This window comes from Balaenoptera borealis (assembly GCF_965194805.1).
Source record: "Balaenoptera borealis genome assembly, chromosome: 6".
Taxonomy (NCBI): domain Eukaryota; kingdom Metazoa; phylum Chordata; class Mammalia; order Artiodactyla; family Balaenopteridae; genus Balaenoptera; species Balaenoptera borealis.
Window position 1 is genome coordinate 50,907,211 of NC_138863.1, and position 22,692 is coordinate 50,929,902.

Sequence of the window (22,692 nt, forward strand, 5' to 3'; positions counted from 1 at the left end):
CTGCTGAACTGAATGAATAAGCATTTTCAGAACTCTAATGGAAAACTGATGAATTCATAAAACTGCTAACAAAAGATCAAGATGAAAAAAAAAATTAATTACATGGGACTGAGTGAACTGATGAGGATGATTATAATTTTTGTGACTCTGAATAAAAAAAAAAAGAAATTATTTACTCTTGTGTTCAGTTAATAATATTGTATCGATCAGTCATACATTCAGGGTAGGATTTGGAAATTATAATCTTCCTGTCTTTCTTTATCATTTCTGAGAGATTCCTCAAAGGAGACAGGTTTTACAAGACAAATTTCCTAAGATAAAACCAATCTTGGTGTTAAGATCTTCACTAATTATCATCAGAATGAATCAAGATATCAAGGGAATCAATGGAGTAGAATTGAGAGTCCAGAACAAACCTTTACATTTATGTTTGATATTCGACAAGCATGCCAAGACAATTAAATGGGGCAAGAATAATCTTTTCAATAAATAGTGCTGAGACAACTAGATAGCCACATGCAAAAGAATGAAGTTGGACCTCTTCCTTACACCATGCATAAAAACTAACTCAAAATAGACCATAGACCAAAATACAAGAGCTAAAAGTTCTTAGAAGAAAACAGGAGTAAATCTTTGTGACCTTGGGTTACTCCAGTCCTTCTTAGATTTGACGCTAAAAGCACAAAAGACAAAAGAAATATTGAACTTCAACATTACAAAATTTTCTGCTTCAAAGAACACAATTAAGAAAATAAGAAGACAAACCATAGAATGAGAAAAGGTATTTGCAAATTATATATCTGATAAGGAACTTGTACCTAGATTGTATTAAAAACCCTTACAAATCAAAACAACATAAAACAAAGCAAACAAACCAAACCAACAATGACAAACAACCCAATTAAAAAGTGCAAAGGATCCAAAGAGAGATTTCTCCACAGAAGATATACAAATACACAGCCAATAAGCACTTGAAGATATGCTCAACATCATTGGTCATTAAAAAAATACACATCAAAACCACAATGAGATGCCACTTCACAGCCACTAGGATGGCTGTAATAAAAAAGACAGATGATATTAAGTGTTGGGAAGGATGTAGAGGAACTGGAAACACTTATATGTTGCTGGTAAGAATGCAAGATGGTGCAGCCACTTTGAACACAGTTTGGCAGTTCCTCAAAGGTTAAACATAGAGTTACCATGTGATCCAGCAAGTGCACTCCTAGGTATATAGCCAAGAGAAATGAAAACCTATGTTCATGTAAAAACTTGTACAGAAACGTCATAGCAGCATTATTTATAATAGCCAAACAGTGGAAACTTCTGAAATGTTCATCAACTGGTAAATGGATAAGCAAAATGTGGTATATCCATAAAACGGAATATTATTCAGCAACAAAAAGAAGTGAAGTACTGACATATACTACAACATAGATGAACCCAAAAACATTATGAAAGGTGAAAGAAGCCAGTCACAGTGACCATATATTGTATGATTGCATTTATATGAAAAGGTATATGTAAGTCCAGAATAGGCAAACTATAGAGACAGAAGATAGATTAGTGGTTGTCTAGGGCTAGAAGGCTTGGGGGAAATGGGGAGTGACTGCTAATTGGAATGGGTTTCTTTTTGGGGATGATGAAAATGTTCTAAAATTGGTTGTGATGGTGGTTGCTCAACTCTGAATAATCTAAGACCCACTGGATAATATACTTTAGAAGAACGAAGTTTATATCATTTATGCAAATTATATGTCAATATAGATGTTATAAAAAAAATCTGGGGGATTGGCATGATACTTAGTAGGTAAGGTATTTATATTAAAGCACACCCCACTGTCCTAATGAGTACTGTGCCCAGACTGCAGGAGTAAGTTTTCATGTGGAGGCAATGCAGGGCCAAGAGGAAGAACACAGGTCTTACAGCTGGATTGTCTGGATTTGAATCCTGACGTGACCTCTTATTAAGTCGTGGGGTCTTGGGAAATTATTTATTTACTCTGTGGCTCAGCTTCCTCATTCCTAAGTGAGAATAATGTTATCAAGTTGTTGTGATGACTGAATGAATTAGATGTTTTTATGGTGCCTGGCACATAGTAAATCATAGTAAATGCTATATAAATATTTATTATTATTATATATAGTCCACAAACTTCAAAACATAACTTTTTGGTGCTGACTGAATTCCAACTCTTTCTGCTTCCAACTTAGTGAGTAAACGTATGAACAAAGGAGCCGAAGTTGGAGTAAGGAAAAATGGATTTCTAAGGGACAGATTTCAGAAAGATAATAACAACAACAACAACAAAAACACAGAGGAAAAGGAAAACAACATCGGCATTTGCCTCCTCATGTTGCTACATTCTAAGAAATAATACCTTGTTTCTGTGAAATGTGATTAAATATATCTCAAGAAAGAGGCAAGATGTCTGCATTTACCTTTTGAGAGCTGCAATTAGGAAATTCTCTAACTACTAACTCAACTACTGAGTTACTAAAGTTGTTAGCACTGGGTGGTTCCCACGATTCTGACCTGAGCTGCACTATAATGATCCAGTTCTTTATGATGGAAGAATGGAGAGAAAGATTGAAAGAGTATTAGTCAGAGGTGGAGTTATTAACAGGTGATGGGAAGAGTAAGATAGATGAGGGCCAACCTGAGGGTCAAGGGCCTCAATTAGAAAGGATCATGGAGGAAAATGGCACCGAGTAATTAATGGTCTTGGATTAGCGAGAAGTTCAGCAGGTCAGGATTCTCACATGGGGCAAATTAGTTGATCAGTGATATAAGGGTAATAAGCCTAGTCCCAGGAAAGGTCCTGTTAGCACTAAGAGGATCCATGTTAAGATTTAGGTTCTTTACACTGGGTAATTTATTTTGAAGTCTCTCACTTTTTTTTTTTTTTTTTTTAGTGTTTACAGTAATCATATTGCTGGTTGTGCTGTTATTTTTATTCTAAGAGCGTTATATGTATGCTGTGGGATAAAGCAGATGAGTATTTATTTATTCATTTATTTGGCTGTGCTGTGTGGCATGCAGGATCCTAGTTCCCCAACCAGGGATTGAGCCCATGTCCCCTGCACTGGGAGCACAGAGTCTTAACCACTGGACCGCCAGGTAGGTCCCTGAAGTCTCTCACTTTGAATGTAGAAATCTTTCAATACCTACTTCTGATATTCTGATGAGCATTATTACTCTTCAAAACTGAAAAAAGTTTTAAAAAATTCATTGGCTTTAGTAATTGATATAGTTGCCAAGTTGGCAGATTCATGTTCTCATTATTTATATAACTATGGAAGAGACCGAATCATCTTCCAGGTTAAATATGATATGTGCGACACACATTTAACAAATCACAGATGACAGAAAACTAGCTGGGTTATCTTACCACGAATTGAACCCGCGCCCTTGGCAGTGAAAGCAAGGAGTCCTAACCACTGGACTGCCAGGGAATTCCCGGGTTATTGCTTCTTATTGATTTTTTTTTGCAGGATTTCTAATCTTGTGGGGATCATTTTAATGCCATTTTCTAATGTGGCCTTGATGGCCACCGTCAGTTGCTCAGTTGTTTACATCATAACTCAGGTTGGGATGACCTGTGTGTTGCTTGACTTCTCCTCTGGCACCATAAGAGGCGGAACTGTAAATCAAGACTTCCACACATATGATAAGATGAAAGATGTAGCAAAACATGGAGGTCTATTCTAGAGTAAGATGATAGAAAGGGTATTCCAGAAATCATCTGCAGTTAAATCTTCTCAAAGGGAGATTAGAAAGAAATCCAAGATCATCTAGGTTTCAATTGACATTAGACACAGGAAGTGCCACAGGGGGAGGTTTCCTTGGATGTGTCCCATACCTTCTCTTCTGGATTCCCAAATCCTTTTAAGCTGTTTGGAAGGTTTGCAAGATTTTAAGGGATTGTGTAAACTGAATACCATTATGTTTAATTATCATATAAACGTTATATAGGCACTTGGTGTTTCCAAATGGATGAAAAACACACACCTTCGACAGAGAAGGATGGTGTAAATAGAAAGAATATTGAACCGGGAACCTTTAGCTACCATTAACTGACTTCATGACTTTACATAAGTGATTTTAACTCTGAGTTTTCTCTTCAAATTAAGATATGGAAGGCTGGGGGCTGAGGGAGGGGGAACAAGTGGGTGGGCTATATTGCTGAGGTTCATGTCTTTACTAAGATACTATGGTTCCTTCTGGAACTTCTTTGAAGCTGGCTCTATTGTTCTTTTGTTGCAATGGGGGTGGAGTGGTGCTATTTTCCTTTAGAAAAGTACATTAGGGTCAGAGAGCAAGCTGATTTTATTGTCATGCCTCAATGGGGCTCTGAGGATGACCTTTGAATAACTAACAGAGGCATCTAGTCCTCTCTTCTTTCCTACCCCTTTCAGAGTGTCATTTAGCTGTTAGACTGCTTTATTGAAATTTTGTTTCAAGTAAGAGAAGATAACCAGGAGATAAAATCATGAAATCTTTATAGCATGTAAAGAGTTTACTAAAGGTAAATCAGAGCTTAATATCTAGTTCAAAACGGTGATACTCAAAGTGTCCCTGGACAGCAGTATCAGTGTCACTTGGGAACTCATTAGAAATGCAAATTCTCATGCCCTACCCCAGACCCATTACATTAGAAATTCTGGATGAGGCCCAGCAATCTGTGTTTTCAGAAGCCCCGCAGGGGATTCTGCTGCACATTACATTACAGTTTGAGAGTCACTGCCCTAATGCTGATGTAGCTAACAGGTGGGAAGCTTTTGTTGGATTGCTTGGAGACTGGAAACGTGAGATCTTCCTAAAGAGGAATTACTAGGTCTGCAGAATAGCTTGGGCAGGGGCCATGAAGCTGGAAGGTGTCCCTGTTTGGAGGGCAAAGCTTTGCATTCTATTCCTGGGTAACAGAGCCAGAGGCTGACCGCCAGTGTGGCCGTGTTCAGAGACCCAGTCTCACAGAAAGCCCTGTTTCTCCCATTTCCCAGCTCCCTTCTGCCCAGGAAGAAGTGTGATTGTTGTAACTGTGAAAAGAGCATGGATTCAAGTCCCACTTCTGACAGGCCCTTAGCCAGCTGTGAGAGCTTTGGGAAATGACTTCATTTCTCTGAGCCTCAGTTTCTTCATCTTTGTAACCAATACCTCTGGCAAAGCGTGGTGTGGTTTATGTGCCTCACACATAGTAGGTATTGAATAAACACTAGTCCCCTTGCTCCCCGGGTACTTAGGGCTGATGCTCAGTTGGTGCAGAATGAGATTGGCTGCAGTCACTCTGACTGGTCAATATCTGAGCCGCCCTAGTTGTTAGTTACTTCACACGTCAGCCCCGCACATTTCCTTATAGGACAGATGTGGACAGTCTTACAAACCACAGCTGGGGTAAGTTTAAAGTGTATTTAACAGATGAAAATTATGTTAATGTTTAAATTATTGACAAAACAAGACATTGCAAAATTCTTTTTAATTGGTCAAACTTAAATTTTGGAAATATGGCTATTTCACAGTGATAACCTCTAGCAAGATCTTTTTTTTGATGTCTCCACAGGAACGCTTATTGGGTACTTAAATGGAATGGTACTTACCATGGTGCCATGAGGCATTATAAGAAGACTGATTGGCCATGACTGGGTCTGGGTGTAGTTCCTAAGCAGCCGTCGAGCCCAGAATTGACCCACAGTCCCAACTAAGTTCAAGGGGGCTGCTAGGCTGCAGCTCTTGCAGAGCCAGGTGCCATGTGGTTACTCTGAAGTGCCTTCATCCCTGGAAGAAACTCACCGGATGAGCCTTGAGGAGCCCTTCAAAGTCCTGGAAACTGGTTTTCATAAAATGTTTTTCAGTAAGGTACTGGTACATCAATAAGTTGCATTTGCTGCCTTGATAACTTTCTCAAATATAAAATCCACTGCATAAAACTCTTTGATTTTCATCCTTAGTTCCAAAATGTGAGTTCTAAAAGATCACTATAGCTATGCCCATCAAAATATCATTTAAAAGCTCCAATTCTCCAGCCCCTTCTGTGTGGCCTACAGATTATCTACTCTGAAATTTCTTCACCAGATAGGGAGAAATGTCTAAAGCAATCAGCTGTCTTTCATGTAGCCCAGGGGCAGTTTTACAAAAAGATCAGTGTTCTGTCAGTTAAACGCTGGTTAAATAAAGTGGTGTAAAATAGAACATAAGAGAAACAAATTACCAATGACCTATTTCCTCTGGGGCACCCGGTTTCAGCCTTCCCTTAATTTTCTCTAGTGTGGGCCTGTTTGAAGGCCCGCAGTTTTGAGGGTACATCTCATCTACTAGTGGAAACTATGCCATATCTCATTTGTGTTTCCTTCATGATTGTATAGCCTACTTTTCAAACTTGGCTATCATAATTTACTCAGTTTGTATTTTACTTCTCTTTAAGATATGTATATTTTAATGTTTAAAATATTGCATTCCAAGTTCCATCAGCCAACATTTCTCAAATGACTATTTCAAAAGAAATAGAAGATGAAATCTCTGCTTTAAAAAAAAAAAATCATACATGCTATTTAGGAAGGCACAGCCCACCCAGATGAAATAATGAAGAAATTTTTTTGAAGCAGTAAGTTGGCAAGTGCTAAAGAATAATTTGCAAAAATGAATGATGTCCAAGGGGAACTAACTAGAAAAATGATCAGAACCAGGCAGGGTACTCAAAAAGGCTTCTGGTGGCCAATAGGCACATGAAAAGATGCTCAACATCATTAGTTATTAGAGAAACACTAATCAAAACTACAATGAGGTACCACCTCACACAGGTCAGAATAGCCATTATTAAAAGGTCTACAAATAACAAATGCTGGAGAGGGTGTGGAGAAAAGGGAACCCTCCTACACTATTGGTGGGAATGTAAACTGGTGCAGCCACTAGGAAAACAGTATGGAGGTTACTTAAAAAACTAAAATTAGAGTTACCATATGATCCAGCAATCCCACTCCTGGTCATATATATATCTGGAAAAAAACCTATAATTTGAAAAGATACACAAACCCCTATGTTTATAGTAGCACTATTTACAATAGCCAAGACATGGAAGCAACCTAAATGTTCATCGACAGATGAGTGAATAAAGAAGATGTGGTACATATATACAATGGAATACTACTCAGCCATACAAAAGAATGAAATAATGCCATTTGCAGCAACATGGATAGACCTAGATATTATCATACTAAGTGAAGTAAGTCAGAAAGAGAAGGAAAAATACCATATGATATCACTTATATGTGGAATCTAAAATATGACCCAAATGAACTTATTTACAAAACAGAAACAGACTCACAGACATGGTGAACAGACTTGTTGCCAAGGGGAGGGGGCTTGCGGGAGGTATGGACTGGGAGTTTGGGATTAGCAGATGCAAACTATTATATATAGCATGGATAAATAACAAGGTCCTACTGTATAGCACTGGCAACTATATTCAGTATCCTGTAATAAATCATAATGGAAAAGAATATGAAAAATAATATATATATATATGACGGTATCACTTTGCTGTATACCAGAAACTAACACAACATTGTAAATCAACTATAGTTCAATAAAGAAATAAATTTTAAAAACCCCAAAACCCAAAAAGGCTTCTGGGAGGCAGTGAAATTTATTTTGGGTTTTGATAAAGAGAAATTTGGATTAGAGAAAAGTTGTGAGGGTACATGTTAGACAAAGGGGGTATTTGACTTATGTGCAGGGGAAGGCAAACACACTTTATTTCAGATAATTGTAGAACCATTAAAACAACTGGCTCATTTTTTTCCCCTCATGCTGTTAAGATTTAAGATGAACAGGAAAATATATTTATCAAACAATCTATTATATCTACTCCTCACTTCTTCCTTCTAGTTTATTGAAAATTCCACCTACATTTTCTTTACAGAGCCCCCCAAAGGCTCTATTATTAACTGTTTTTATATTTGTTTTTTCCCCTAAATTTTACTTCCTAAATCATTTTTCATCTAATTCATTTATATAATTTTTGGCTTTCTTTTGTTAAATGACACTAAATAATTGTAGACCAGGCAAAGTTGGTATACTCACTTAAATGACTCCCTATCTGCCATCTGTTGTTTTTTCTTTTCTCCTAAGTGGAAGAAACTTCCTTCTGAAATAATTTACTGCAGTCCCAAATGGCTGTTTATGGTCATTTTAGAGATAAAATTCCATAAACTCAGGTTAGCACTGACATTTTATAAGTGCTGTCGAGTCAATGCTGGGGAATGGAAACCATCTCACTTGGTTCTCTAAAGTGGAAGCATCTTTTGTCTGCTTATTATTGACTGTGAGAAATGGCTGGATTAAAGCAGCGAAATGTTTCAGTGATGCAGAGCAAAGGTGACTTCCTGTTTTGTTTTAGGGTTTGTTTCCTTCTCTTCTCAATGAAGGCTGTGTTTTCTGACATTCTGCAATCCTTTTGCTCAGTGATTTCCCATTGAAAGGGCAGGGTAGGAGTGCCTCTGCAGGTCATTCATTTACAATTTGCCCTGAAAAGGGAGGAAGGGGGAGAGGGAGGAAAAGGCGCGGCTCATTAGTGGAAGGAGCAGACCAGGAGGGGATCTGTTTTCCATTTTCTTTTCTAGATTGAGCTCATTTGGATGAAAAGGGTTTTATTGTTGTCATTATCATCATTATCATTACCAGTGTGGTGTAATTTTCCTACACATCTCTCAAGTGTTAGGTGAAATTATTGGTGAGAAGAGTTAATAAATGCCATTTTATTTTAGTGGGTAAAATCGAGAAAAAAAAATGCCCAAGTACTTTAAAGCAGTTTTCAGTTTGAAACTTAAAAAGCAAAACTCAAAAGTTTTAATTCTGCAGGGCAAAGGAAAAACAAAATAACAACAACAACAACAACAACAACAAAACCCACCCGTATCTTGCTTCTGGTGGCCTATTTGTAATTATATAGTGTTTCTTCTCCTTTTATGAAAGGCGATTTCCCTCCACCTAGCTATTCAAAATGCAGACCTCTGTAGTCAGGAGCTCTGGGTTGATAAGGCTCCAACACCGCTGCAGGGGTCCCTGCTTCCTGCGACTTGGACATTGAGTGACGTTGCTTAAGTCTTTCCCCCTCAGGTCTGACTTTCTGCAGAGCCGGTGATCACAGAGGTGAGGCTATAATTTGCTTAAAGGAAATATCTCCAGGGAGCGTAGGACTCGGGTGGGTTCCCAAGTGGGGAACTGGGGGCGCTCCTTCGTGGGGATTTGGGGTGGGCTCTTCAGTGAGAGGCCGGGGGCTCTCCTTTGGAGCCGGGGGTTGGGGGCGCTGAGGGGGTGCTCCCCCGTGTGTGGGTGGGGAAGACGTGGTCGTCTCAAGTCCGCTCTGTCTTGGGTTCTCGCATCCTCACTGCTTCGTCAGGCTTCCCTTTCCTTCGCCTCCAACCCACAGACCTCTCTCCGGACCCCTCACTCCCTTCCCGGGAAGGGGAGCGAGGGCTGGAGGGCTGGGACTGCACCGGGGCGGAGCTGCCTGTCGGGTCGGTAGGTAGGAAAGCGAAGAGCAGAGGGTCGCAGCCATAGACCTCCCGTCGAGGCTCCTCCTGCTGGTCCCCTCCTGCCTGCGGCTGGCTGGCCGCAGCTCACACCAAAAATTGGATCTTCTGCTCAGCCTGCAAGACTTGCAAACTCTTCCTGCACCCTCCTCCCGCATTAGGAGTCTTTGCCCTCTGGTTGCCCCCTTCCCCAACCCCCCTCCGGTCCTCCTCCTCACTTGGGAGAATTTCATGCTTCTTTTAGCACCTTTTTGTAATCCAGGGGAGGTGACACCCCAGAGCTCCAACTACCTCAGCTGAATTCTACTTTTGTTTTCATTTCTCCCTCGCTTCCTCTTGTTTTCCTCTCATCTGATTCATCTGCGAAGTCCGATGCTTCTGCCAGAGGGAGCGAGGAATAAATAGATGCTGCGGCCCCAGAAGGCTTAGACGTCGGGAAAGAGCAGCCAGAGCTGCAGGAGCGGCAGGGGCGGCGGCGGCTGGAGCTCGGCGAAGCTCGTGGTACCCCATTGGGGGAATTTGATCCAAGGAAGCTGTGAGATTGCCGGGGGAGGAGAAGTTCCCAGATCATTGTGTCCACTTCCAGGGGGGGAGGAGGAGACGGCGGAGCGGGCCTCTTGGCGTCCTCGGCACTGCTGCACCCTGCCCCGTCCCGCCGGGATCATGGTCTGCGGCAGCCCGGGAGGGATGCTGCTGCTGCGGGCCGGGCTGCTCGCCCTGGCTGCGCTCTGCCTGCTCCGCGTGCCCGGAGCTCGGGCGGCAGCCTGTGAGCCCGTCCGCATCCCGCTGTGCAAGTCCCTGCCCTGGAACATGACCAAGATGCCCAACCACCTGCACCACAGCACCCAGGCCAACGCCATCCTGGCCATCGAGCAGTTCGAAGGTCTACTGGGCACCCACTGCAGCCCGGATCTGCTCTTCTTCCTCTGCGCCATGTACGCGCCCATCTGCACCATTGACTTCCAGCACGAGCCCATCAAGCCCTGCAAGTCTGTGTGCGAGCGGGCCCGGCAGGGCTGCGAGCCCATCCTCATCAAGTACCGCCACTCGTGGCCGGAAAGCCTGGCCTGTGAGGAGCTGCCGGTTTATGACCGCGGCGTGTGCATCTCTCCCGAGGCCATCGTCACTGCAGACGGAGCCGGTGAGTCCTGACACTGCACAACCTGCGCACCCCCCCCCCCAACCCCCGGCCCAAGCGTGTCCTCCAGCCGCTCACTTCCTGGAGTCCTTGTTACTCGCCTTTACTCTCTGATTTGTGTCTCTTCTCTGTGGATCACTTCTCTTAATGTCTCTCTCAATTACTGCTCTATCGAGCACCATGCCTTTTTCTCTCTCACCTCATCACCCTTCCAAACGGATGCACTCTATTCCAATAGGCGATCTGTCTTTCTAAAACACTCAGTTCCTTCCACTCCCATTACACTTCTACTCAACACTGCCCCTTCACTTCTTCTTTCCATGTCCAAGTAACCACATCTCCTAGAGTGATGCTTTTTTCTTACTTTCTTAATTTGTTTAGAATCACTTAACTTTCTTGCCTGATTCTCTTGCATTCTCAGTCATCAGTTTTCTATATTCCTCGTGTTTAGCTACTTGTCAAGATTGTCTGGTGAAAACAGAGAGCTGAAGAACTGTTTTCTTCTAATCGTTAAAAATGCCAAGATAATTCCAGTAACCTTACTCCAACCCACAGATGTTAGTGGTATGTGTTTGCTCAACATCCAGTTTGAGCAATTACCTTCACCTTAAATTTCCCCTTCCTTTCAATGAGATAAATTGTTCTTCCATTCCAGACTGACATAGCTGGGAAACATTGCCATGCACTGCTAATTAGCTCCTGAGACTGCCTGCAGCCACAGAGCTGGCGGAGTGAAATTGCTGGGCTCCTTTCACATTCCCACATGCCTTCAAGTCATTTTGTAAATGACATATGGATGAACGGAGTTATATTTAAGGCGTGTTATCATCATACACTCATGTAATGTTATTTTTAATCTCACCCCTTATCCCACTCTTAAGCTCTGCAAATAATTTGTCTTCGATACTTTATTTTATGCTCTTTCTCTGTGTGCATCAAGCACCGGTTCATTTCAATCTTTCCCTACTGTAAAACTTTATTGCAGTTCTACAGTAAATGGAATCGATCACAAGTTGTTTTCTCACTAGTGTTTGGTCTAATTAGGGCAGTCATAACTCTTAAGACCCCAGCTAAACCTAGTTCATTATGGTCCATTTAATTCTAACTCAAAATCATTCCTCCCAACTACCCAAAACTCGAAAATTTCACCCTTCATATACTTTAAATATAAACCCAATCTTTTATGATTGGTCCTCTTTCACACCCTCCCCGGATCAACTCTGCCCTTAGATGTGATGTCTTTATACCTCCTTCTCTGTTCATTTTTGGGGCATCAACTTTTTCTTCTGCCTCTCAAGTTGCTCAGCCTAAGCTCATGTCCTTAGTCCGTTTCTAGGTAAAATAGTTCTTGGTGGTCCGGGAATTGATTTGGAAAAATTGCTTTCTGTGCACATTGCGTTGACCCACTTAACATACAGTGAGTGGGGAGGGGAAAAGTACTTGTACAAATAGCTGCAAAACCAAACTAAACAGAAAGATTTCAAGAGCTTTTTGATGGTCACCTCAGTTTATCACCTTTGACTACCCCTATTGTCGTTTTGATTTTAATGACGAACCAACGACTGGTTGTTTAAATTAATCAAAAAGAAATGTATTTCTTATTAATCTTTGGTCTAAAAGAGCACCCTTGAGATTTTGTACGCATTAACGTTACAAGCTGTGCAGACACTGGGAGAGCTCAGTTGCTGCCCTGGCCTGCCAGGTACTTAGATTAGTTAAATGCTGGTGCTCTTCTCAGGCCAAGGGCTAGGAACGAGGTGGCCACGGTTCACACTGAAATACATTCCTCTTCTTGCTCTGAAACCTCTCTTAAGAGATGCACCTCAAATGAGAGAGGTTTGGCAAGGTTAATGGCTCTCAAAAGCCATGGTCAATATGAATGGAAAACAGTTTTCTTAAGTGTCCCTTAAGTTACCTATCATCGTGGACCAAATGTAGAACAATTGCCTCATTGAAGCCCTCAAATAGGACATGCATGGAAACAATTTGTCAGTCCATGGAACCTGATTGCTAAGCTGCTTTAAAATGCCATAATGTGCTTTGCTGACAGCATCCTTGCTAGAAAAAGAAGTAGGGGTAGGTGGCAGTTGGAACTGTATTTTAGTGATGGTCTCCCTTCCCCTTCCCTTTACCATAACCCTCAGTGTGAATCAGAGACTGTGGTGGCAGGAGGGAGCTGAAGGGGAGGTGGGGAAGGGGAATGGAATGGTGGATTCCAAGGCCAGCTTGCTGAAAATTACATTCCCTATCCTGGGTCAAACTGTCAGGCACCTGGAATTACTTAGGAACTACCACATGTGGCCAGTTTAATTTACGATGCAATATGCTCCTTGGTTCAGTGGGATATGGTAGTTCACAAAGCAGGGTTTTTTTTTTCCTTCCTCTAGGTATAAACAGAGTTCCTATGTCTTATGCCTAGAATCTAGCAGAATATAAAAATGAGGTCTCCCTGAACAAAATGGAACCACCTTTTACGTTCCTTCAATGTCAAGAGGATTTTCAAATCCTACCATTCACACAGATCTGTTCCCTTGTAGTACATTATGACTCCACCAACAAGTTTAAGGACATTTTACAAAGCAAAATCTTATTGAAATGAAATATTGCTTCAAACTACTTTTTGTTTTGAAATATTAGGGGCAAACATATTTTTATAAAGAAAAGATCATATCTTCCTGATTATTACCAAGAAATTCACATGAAATTTATTCTTTTTCCACATTTTATATTTACTAGAGAGTTGAGACTGCATGTACACCTGCTTTATCTGAGAATTCAGTTCAATTTAGTCATTCAGCCAGTTAATTAAGACATTAGTCAAATCTTTAATATCGTATAGTGAGTAAAGGGTATGTGCTTGGAATGGGGCAGACTGGGTAGGTATTGAATCTTGACTCTGGCCTCATACCAACTGTTACTATAGGGAAATGATATAACCACTCCAATTCAAAGTTTTCTAATATGTAACATGGGGACATACTGCCTACACCCCATGGACGTCTGGTACATAGTAGGTCCTCAACAAATTGCTGCTGTTGCTATTGCTATTTTACCATTATTATCATTGTTATTCAAATTGATTTTTTGTTTGTTTTTTTGGACAAACATGGTCTGTTGGTAAATGTAGGTACGGCCTAGAACTTTTATCAGTTCAACTCTGGGAAACAAGCTTCACACTGAGAACTAACTGGGAAAGCGGATCTTATTTCTCCTGAATATAAACTTAGTATTTCATTGTACACAAATGGACCTGGACCTCAGGCTCAAGAACAAATCCCTTTGGGAGCAATAGGTATAAAGAATGAGTCTGATGGATGTCTGTTAGTTACAAATAGTTTATCTGAGAAATGTAGACGTTGAGTGTTTAAGAAAATTTATGGTCTGATAGTTAACTGGTGTTTATACAGCCTCCTGGTTTGCCATGCCAAGGGCTTTATAATCGCTCCTCAGTCATTGCTGCTTTTTGTTGTCACCCCAGCTCTTGCCCAGCACATTTCTCCCAGCCCTCTCTCGCCTGGCAGAGCTGTGCCAACTTTCACATGCATGCACTGCTGTTTAATCATTTCTCCACTTTCTGGGGAACAGGCAGCCTTTTCTTTAGCCCTGTTCTACAAATATTTGAGGGGCCAAATACCAAGAAGGGAGAATTATTTAGTGTGATATGAGGAGAAAAATGGAATGGAAAGGAGAAATGGACATTTTCGATTAAGACTAGAGAGAAAACATGATTCTAAAGCTTCTTCATCATGTAAAATATTGAAAGGCACTCTGGATGGGGTAGGGAAGAGTATTTTAGAATGCGGTGATATTAAATTCTACTTATAGCTAACACAATTATTAGTGGTAATGGAATCTCATGTAGTTTCCAAATTGTATTTCAGTAACTCACTTTTATCTTATTCCCACAAAATTCTAAATAGTTGTTTGCTATAAATAGCAAAAATGACTAAGTTATATTTGTCCTTTCTCCTCCTACTAGGTGTATCAAAAGAGGAGACCAAGAACCACCATATAGAGTTTTAAATGATGAAGAATTGGCTATATATCCTCAGTTTAAAGAACACCAGTTTAAAAGTTATGGGCCCTTAGTTGGAATCCCAGATTTGCCATTAATGTTGTACCTTGAGCAAGTCATCTGACCTTAACATTGGGATTGTGAAGAACAGAAAGAAATATTCATGTGAAGTGAATGATAAATGGTAAATCAACATTAATGTGATTGGGAAGAGGAACAGGAATCATTAGCGGCCACAGAATAAGAACTAACAACACTTAGTATGTTCCAGGTGCTGTTCTAAGTGGGCAATGCATATTAATTTATTTAATTCTCATAATAACTGCACAGTAGGTATAATACTATTACTCTTATCTGCAGAAAGGGAAGCTGAAGCATCTAGAGAAGTTAAGTGCACCAAGTCCATAAAGCTATTAATAGAAAGAAGATTCAAACCAGGACCTGTTCTAAGCTATAAGTCCTCTCTTATGAAGAAATAGGTGATACTAACTGTACAGAGAATCTGTGTCTTTCGACCATCAGATTTCAGTTAAAGGAACAAGTTTTCGTCATTGCATTTCAAAAGCCCATTTATATATGGCTTAAGAGAATAGAAGACAGTCCTGGACAATGGATTCCAAGAGATAAGAGATAAGTACTTCTCTGAACTTCTGAGACAGCAGGAGACATACATTGCAGACTCTCCTGTCTAACCCTGAGCCCCTCAGTCTCTGCAGGCCCCAGAGTGAACTCATCATCTCCTTACCTTCATACGCCTATTCTCTTCTAGTATTTTCTATATTGTTAAGAGACACCACCACACCCATACTCCAGGCCTGGGAGTCAGCTTTGCTTCCACCCTTTTCTTTATCCCCCACATTCAATAGGTATCAAGTGCTATGAGATCTACTCTGAATCCAGTTCCCTCCCCTTCTTCCCTAATGGTACTTTCTTTGTTTTGGCCTCACCATTTCTTCCATGGATTATGGAACTAGAATGATAATTGGCTTGCTGACCTCCAGTATGATGCCTCCCTATTCCAACAGGGTGATCTTTCTGAAGTACAAATCTGTTGTTTAAAATCCTTTGATATCTGCCTCTAGTCTTCATGATCTCATGCCTTCTTACCTCTCTAGTTTCCTTTCTCTCTGCTTACACCACTCTATTAGCCCCACTGGAAGACTTGCAGGTCCTTTGATGAGTCCTGTGGTTTCTCATCCCAGACGTTTGCATGTGCTAGTCTCTATTTGGAAAACCCTCCTTTCCTCCTCCAGCTCTTGTTTAGAACTCTTCTCCTGGAAACCTCTATGACCCCTACCTGAAATCCTTGGGGCATTAAAACCTACTAATAATACCCGCTATTTTAATTTAGGATAATTTTGTTAGAATTCCTAAGTTTAACTTTCTGAAAACATTTTTTTGGATTATTTCTGATCAGAAAACTTTGGTTTTCTCTCTTATAATTCTAACAACTGATGTCTAAGCACTTTAAAAAGTGTAGAAACATTTTCCTATGAACAAGAGTAAAAGAAGAAAACCAAGCTCCGAGGTTCAGCTGCTTCAAAGGGGTTTTCTTTTTCCAAGAGAAGAATTTTATCTTTCAGTTTTATTTCAATCTTTTGACATTAAACAATTATTTTAAATGTGGATCAATATATTTTTTTTAATTTATGGAGAGATCATCTTTGTATAAATCATATGCATATTATCACATGATTATTAGACTTATTCAAGAATAGAATTCATAGAATCTGACCTGAGTGGAACCAAACATTTTAGAATCAAGTATTTGTTGCCTAATTATCTATATTTTTATTTGGTGACTGCCATCTTTCCTAGGATATAGCTTTTTTTCTTATTTTTTATTAATTTTTTTGGCCACACCTCAGGCTTGCGGGATCTCAGTTCCCCGACCAGGGATTGAACCCTGGCCACAGCAGTGAAAGTCCAGAATCCTAACCGCTAGGCCACCAGGAAACTCCCTAGGATATAACTTTTAAAATACCAGCTAATGATTACTAAGCCTGGGAAAGTAATTCATTAGTTGTAATTTTGGGTATTATTGTTCTAAAATGGTATTATCCCTTCTTGTTTAATTTATTCATGATATGACCTGTGAAGAAAAAGGACAGAGGAAGAACATTATTTTCTATTAGGATAAACAGAGGCATTAAACTCATTTAACATAAAGTGTTAATACAAGTGGAAAATGCTCGTGTAAGTGTACTGAGTTGAAGTGTCAGTAAGAACATATAATTAGGTACAGCATAGTGCTTTGCTGGGGCACTCAGTGTTATTCATTAGAGGCTGATTTCTAAACTAGAACAAAGAAGAATTTTACATAATTACCATTTTCATTACCATTTATCATTTTATCATTTTCCGGGATCTGGGGATCATGAAAAGAGTCGATGGCACTTTCCAATTATTACTGTGTCTGTTAATTGCATTGGCTTGAGTAGTCCCTGGATGGTAGGCTTCCTTTCAGCTAACGAACTGTTTAGTCTGCAGTTAACACGAAGCACAAGAATGCTTTCTGCATGCTTTCCTTAAGCACTAAGAATTAAAATGTATGCCAGTGAAGTGTGATACATCTATTTATCGAAGAGGTGTATTTAGTTCTTTTAGCCATCAAGAAATGTGTTGGGTGAATACCTAATATATTCATGGGCTTTAAAGTTACAGGAAGTTTTTGTGAAACTCAGAAACTTTGTTTATTACATACTGAAATAGTATGCACAGTTGATGAAGATTCAAAAGAGTATATCAACTTTCAATCACATGAAAGGATACATCATGTCCTTATTTGACCTACAAATGATAGTGTGTCAACCTCACAACACTAACAAGAATCAATTTCCTTGAGACACCTGGGTTCTTACCCAAATCAACTTGTGACTGAATTAGATTTTAATATGGGAATTCTTGAAATAATAATGAATATGTTATGATTCTTACTTTATTCTATCACCTCCTTTCAGATTTTCCTATGGATTCTAGTAATGGAAACTGTAGAGGGGCAAGCAGTGGTGAGTATATCACTATCTTCCTGGTTTTCTTTTGTGGTCAGATTAGTCTTCATGTTACCTAGATATTCAAAACTTATTTGGGGAAGTTTGTGTCTTATATTTTCAAAGTAAACTTATAAAAATATTTATTTGTATTAATTTTAGTTTTTAAATTAACATGGTAAAATTTGATCTTTTGTTTTTGTGTATAGGTCTATGAATTTTAATGCATGTTTAGATTTGTGTAACTACCACCACAGTCAGTATACGTAACAGTTCCATAACCTCAAAACAAACAAACAAGAAAACCCCAGTTCCCTTGAGCTTCTCCCACCCTAACCACTGGCAATCCCTGATCTGTTCTTCATTGCTATACTTTTGTCTTTTTGAGATTGCCGTATGTGGGATGATAAGAGTATGTAACCTTTGGACATTGGCTTCTCTCACACACAAAATGCCTTTGAGATTCATCTAAGTTTTTGCATGTATCAATAGTCCATTCCATTTTGCTGCTGAATATTTTATTACTTGGATGTATTACCATTTGTTTATCCATTTATGTCTTGAAGGATATTTGGGGTGTTTCCACTTTTTGGCTATCATAGACAGAGCTATTATAAACATTTGTGTATAGGTTTTTGCGTAAATGTAAGCTTTCATTTCTCTAGGGTAAATATCTAGGAATATGATTACTGGGCTAAATGATAAAGGTATGTTTAACTTCATAAAACAACTGCCAAACTGTTTCCAAAATGACTGTTCAATTTTGCACTAGCAATACTTAAGAGTTCTAGGTGCTCTGCATCTAAGAATGGCTTTAGTTGCATCCTGCAAATTTTGATAGGTTTTATTTTGATTTTTCTTCAGTTCAGAATGTTTTATAATTTCCCTTGAGATTACCTCTGTGACTCATGCCTTACTTAGGATTGTGTTGTTAAATTTGGTGCTGTTTGGAGGTTTTTCTGTTCTTCTTATGCTATTAATTTTTTATTCTAATTCCATTATGGTGAAAGAATATAATTTGTATGATTTTAATCTTTTAAATTTGTTAAGATTTATTACATGACCCAGGATATGGTCTATCCTGGTGAATGTTTCATGTGTACTTTGGAAATATATATTCTGGTGTTACTGGGTGGAATGTTCTTTAAATGTCAATTAGATTTATTGATTGATACTTTTTTTTAGTTCTTTTATATTCTTGCTGGTTTTCTATCTACTACATCTATCAATCACTGTGAGAGAAATGTTTAAGTCTCCAAATATTGTGGATTTTTCTGTTTCTTTTTTCAGTTCTGTCAGTTTTGTTCCATGAAGTCAAAGGTGATATTATTTGGTGTGTACACGTTTAATATTTTTATGTCTTATTGGTGAATTGACCCTTTTCATGATGTAATGTTCCTCTTTATCTCTGGTAATTTTCTTTTCTCTGAAGTCTATTTTGTTTTATGTTAATGTAGCTCCTCCAGTTTTCTTTTGATTAGTGTTTGCAATGTGTATCTTTTTCTATCCTTTTACTTTTAACTTACCTACATCATTATGTTTTAAATAAATTTCTTCTAGACATCATATAGTTGGTTTTTTTTGTTGGTGTTGGTTTTCTATCCATTCTGTCAACCTTTGTCTTTTGATTAGTATATTTAGATCATTTACATCTGTTGTAATTATTAATATCTTTGTATTTAGAGCCACTATTTTATTTGTTTTATGTTTGTTCCCTCTCTTTTTCATTCCTGTTTCCAATTTCCTAGCTTTCTTTTGGATTATTTGAATGAATCTCTCTCTCATTCTCTCTCTCTCTCTGTTTCATGTGCATGTGTGTGTACACACACACACAGACACACCCATGTATGTGTCTGTGTGATATATATATATCTATCTTTCCATGAGACAATGTAGTATTTTCTCTTTGAACCATTCATGTTTCTTTCAAACATTAAATATGTTTTAAACAGCTCAAGAGGAGAAAAATAGCCTACTGTATTTCTACAGATGTTTATAATTTCTATTGTTCTTCCTTCTTCCCTGATGTTCTAGTATCATTTCCCTTGTGTCTGAAGAACTTCCTTTATGCTTCTTTTAGAGCAGTTCTGGTGGCAACAGATTCTATCAGTTTTCCTTCATCTAAAAATTCATCTCATATTCATTCCTGAAGGATATTTTCATTGGATATAGAATTCTGGGTTGGCAGTTCATTCAATCCTTAAGAAATGCTATTTCATTTACTTCTGTCCTCAGTGTTTCTCATGGGACATTGGTTGTCATTCAGATCGTTGTTCTCCTGTAAGTAATGCATCAGATTTCTCTGGTTGCTTTCAATAATGTTTTCTTTGTTTTTACTTTTTAGCAGTTTGATTACAGTATGTCTGGACATTGATTTCTTTGGGTTTATCCTGTTTAGGGTTAATTGAGTTTCTTGTATCTATAAGTTTATACCTTTTCTCAGATTTGGGAAGCTTTCAGCAATTATTTCTTCAAAAAATATTTTATACCACATTCTCTTCTACTTGAGAGTTGATGATAGTATGAATTTTAGACCTTTTGATATTTCCCACAGGTCCCAGAGGCTCTGTTCATTCCCTCCCAGCCTTCCTCTGTTCTTTACATTGGATAATTTCTATCGGCCTGTCTTCAAGTTTACTGACTCCTGCCTTAGTCCTCTCCATTCTGCTGTTGAGCCCATCCACTGAACCTTTAAATTTCCATTATTGTAATTTTCAAAATTAAGATTTCCTCTTGATTCTTTATTATATCCTGAATTTCATTGTTGAGAATTTCTATCTTTCCCTTCATTTCAAGGGTGTTCACCATGACTTTCTGGGGAATTTTTATAAAACTGCCTTAAAATCATGGTTGGATAATTTCAACATTTGTGTCATCTGATTGTTTTTTCCCATACAGATTGAGATTTTCCTGGTTCTCATGGGCGGAGTAATTTTTTATTAGATTCTGGACATTTTGAATATTATGTTCTAAGACTTTGGGTCTTTAAAATCATATGGAGAATGGTGATATTTTTGCTCTAGCAGCAGTCTACCTAACTGGGTTAGGCTGCAAATTCTGACTAGTCTTCTGTGGGTTGTGATTTCAATATCAGTTCCACTTCCAAAGGCATTTGTGGTGCCTTTCAGATCTATCCCATGTGTACACTACTCAGTGGCCAGTGTGAGATCAAGGCTGTGATTTATACCATAGTCGAGTTTTCAAAGTCTATAGTATACTGTTTAGTGTCAGATTCACATATACCCGGGGTGAGCCCAGCAGTTCATAAATATTTTTATGGGATCATTTCCCAAGCTCCTCCCTCTCTGTGATTGCCTTAGTACTTTTCTGTTCCTTGGGGGCTCCCCCTTTTTGTCCTTTGGCCAGAAAGCTGGAGCTTTATTTATCCCACTCTGTGATATACTTCCTGTGACTTCTTCTGTATCAGGGGCCAAGTGGTGGAGGACAAAGCAATGGGGGTTTGTCCCAGTCTCTTGACACCACATGTCATCCAATCAGAAAGGAAGGTTCCCCTCCATCGTCATTTTAGGCTTCCAAGGACCTCCCTTGCAGCAGCTGTTGCTGCCACCACTGTCCCAGGATTCCTTCAGAGATGGGGATAGAAGAGAATGGAGTGTTAGGAGACCCTTTCTGACTTCCTGAGTCAGAACCAGGGGGCTTTTCCTGGAGGACTCTCTGCATGATGATTACTTCCTGGCTGTGTTGAAACCAGGCTGGGAGGTACCAGAGGTGGAAAGAATGATGAACCCACTATCAGTCTGATGGTACTGAGCTTCTCCTCAAACTTCCTGCTACTGTTTACTTTTCAGAGTCCTTAAGTAGCAACATCTTGCGTTCTGTTTTATAACTGTGTTCAGTGGGAGATACATGATGGAGTCTACTTACTCCATCTTTCCATAAAATAAACCCTTAAGTGAAGTATGGCATACGTGCAGAAAAGGCACAAATCATAAGCATGCAGCCCAGTGCCTTTTCACAAAGTAAACACTCGTATGTAACCACTGCACAGATCAAGATGTATACCATTACCAGCACTCCAGAAACACTTCCTTGTGCCTCTTCCAAACCACTACTTCCACCTTTCTTCCCAGAGGTAACCACTAGCAGAAATTCTAACAGCATAGATTAATTTTGCCTGATTTTCAACTTTTATGAATGGAATCCTAATATATATATAGTGTGTGTGCATATGTGTGTGCATGTGTGGGGCTTCCTTTGTTCTTCATTATGCTGTGTATAGCAGAACTTCTAAATTTTCATTGCTATATAGTATTCTATCATATGAGTATACCGCACTTCATTTATTCATTCTAATGTTCCTGGACGTTTGCTCTGTTTCTAGTTTTGTTTTGTTTTTTTACTATGACTAATGCTGCATTTGTTTCTGCAGGAACATTACAACTACAATTAGTTACTGTATACTTCTTTTTTACTTTCTGGAAATAGTAATGTGCACTGATTTGGGTCTGTATGTACTGCCTTGTAAGGTGTCTTATATGTGGAAGTGGAATCTTTATTAAGTTGTAAATAAGTTTGAAACATCAATTTTCATTAGATTGGAAGAGTTTTCACTGTTGATTTCCACTGAATCTTATCAGAGTGACAAGTATTTGACATGAGGCAGTGTGTACCAAACAAACATTTATCTTTTAAAAAACACAAGTGAATTAAAATGATTTATTTAGAATTATGTTGTTACCTTTTTAATGTAATTGAGTGTTCTTATAGTGTCATAAAATTAGCTGGAAATCACTGGTGCCCAGTAGTGGTGCTATTTTAAGGATCACTCCTGCTATGTTCATGTTTGCTGAAAACAAACCGAAAAACTCATTAGTATATAGTACAATTAGTGAGTCAAAATTTCAGGCCAAGCGCATGCATGTGCTATCAATTTGTCTAGAATTTATGGTTAGAATAATATAGCACTTCAGTGTGTGAAAGAGAGAAGACATTAATGACACTATAAATTCATACACAAAGATAGTTCAATGTGTAAAACTACCTCGAATGAATACAGT

The 22,692-nt window shown here is 39.1% G+C and overlaps 1 protein-coding gene across 2 annotated transcripts in view; it reads left to right on the top strand.

Annotated features, from left to right (window-relative positions):
* Nucleotides 1-8,757: 8,757 nt before the first annotated feature.
* The window catches only part of FRZB (frizzled related protein), a 33,863-nt gene continuing 19,928 nt past the window's right edge, over nt 8,758-22,692 (top strand). Inside the window, exons 1-3 of one of the 2 annotated variants that reach the window (XM_082397610.1) lie at nt 8,758-9,148; nt 9,900-10,672; nt 17,645-17,692. In XM_082397610.1, the coding sequence (XP_082253736.1) occupies nt 10,195-10,672; nt 17,645-17,692 (526 nt within the window). In that variant the 5' untranslated portion in view covers nt 8,758-9,148; nt 9,900-10,194. Of the gene's footprint in view, nt 9,149-9,190; nt 10,673-17,644; nt 17,693-22,692 lie in introns of those variants that run through there. The other variant, XM_082397609.1, reaches the window with a different exon arrangement.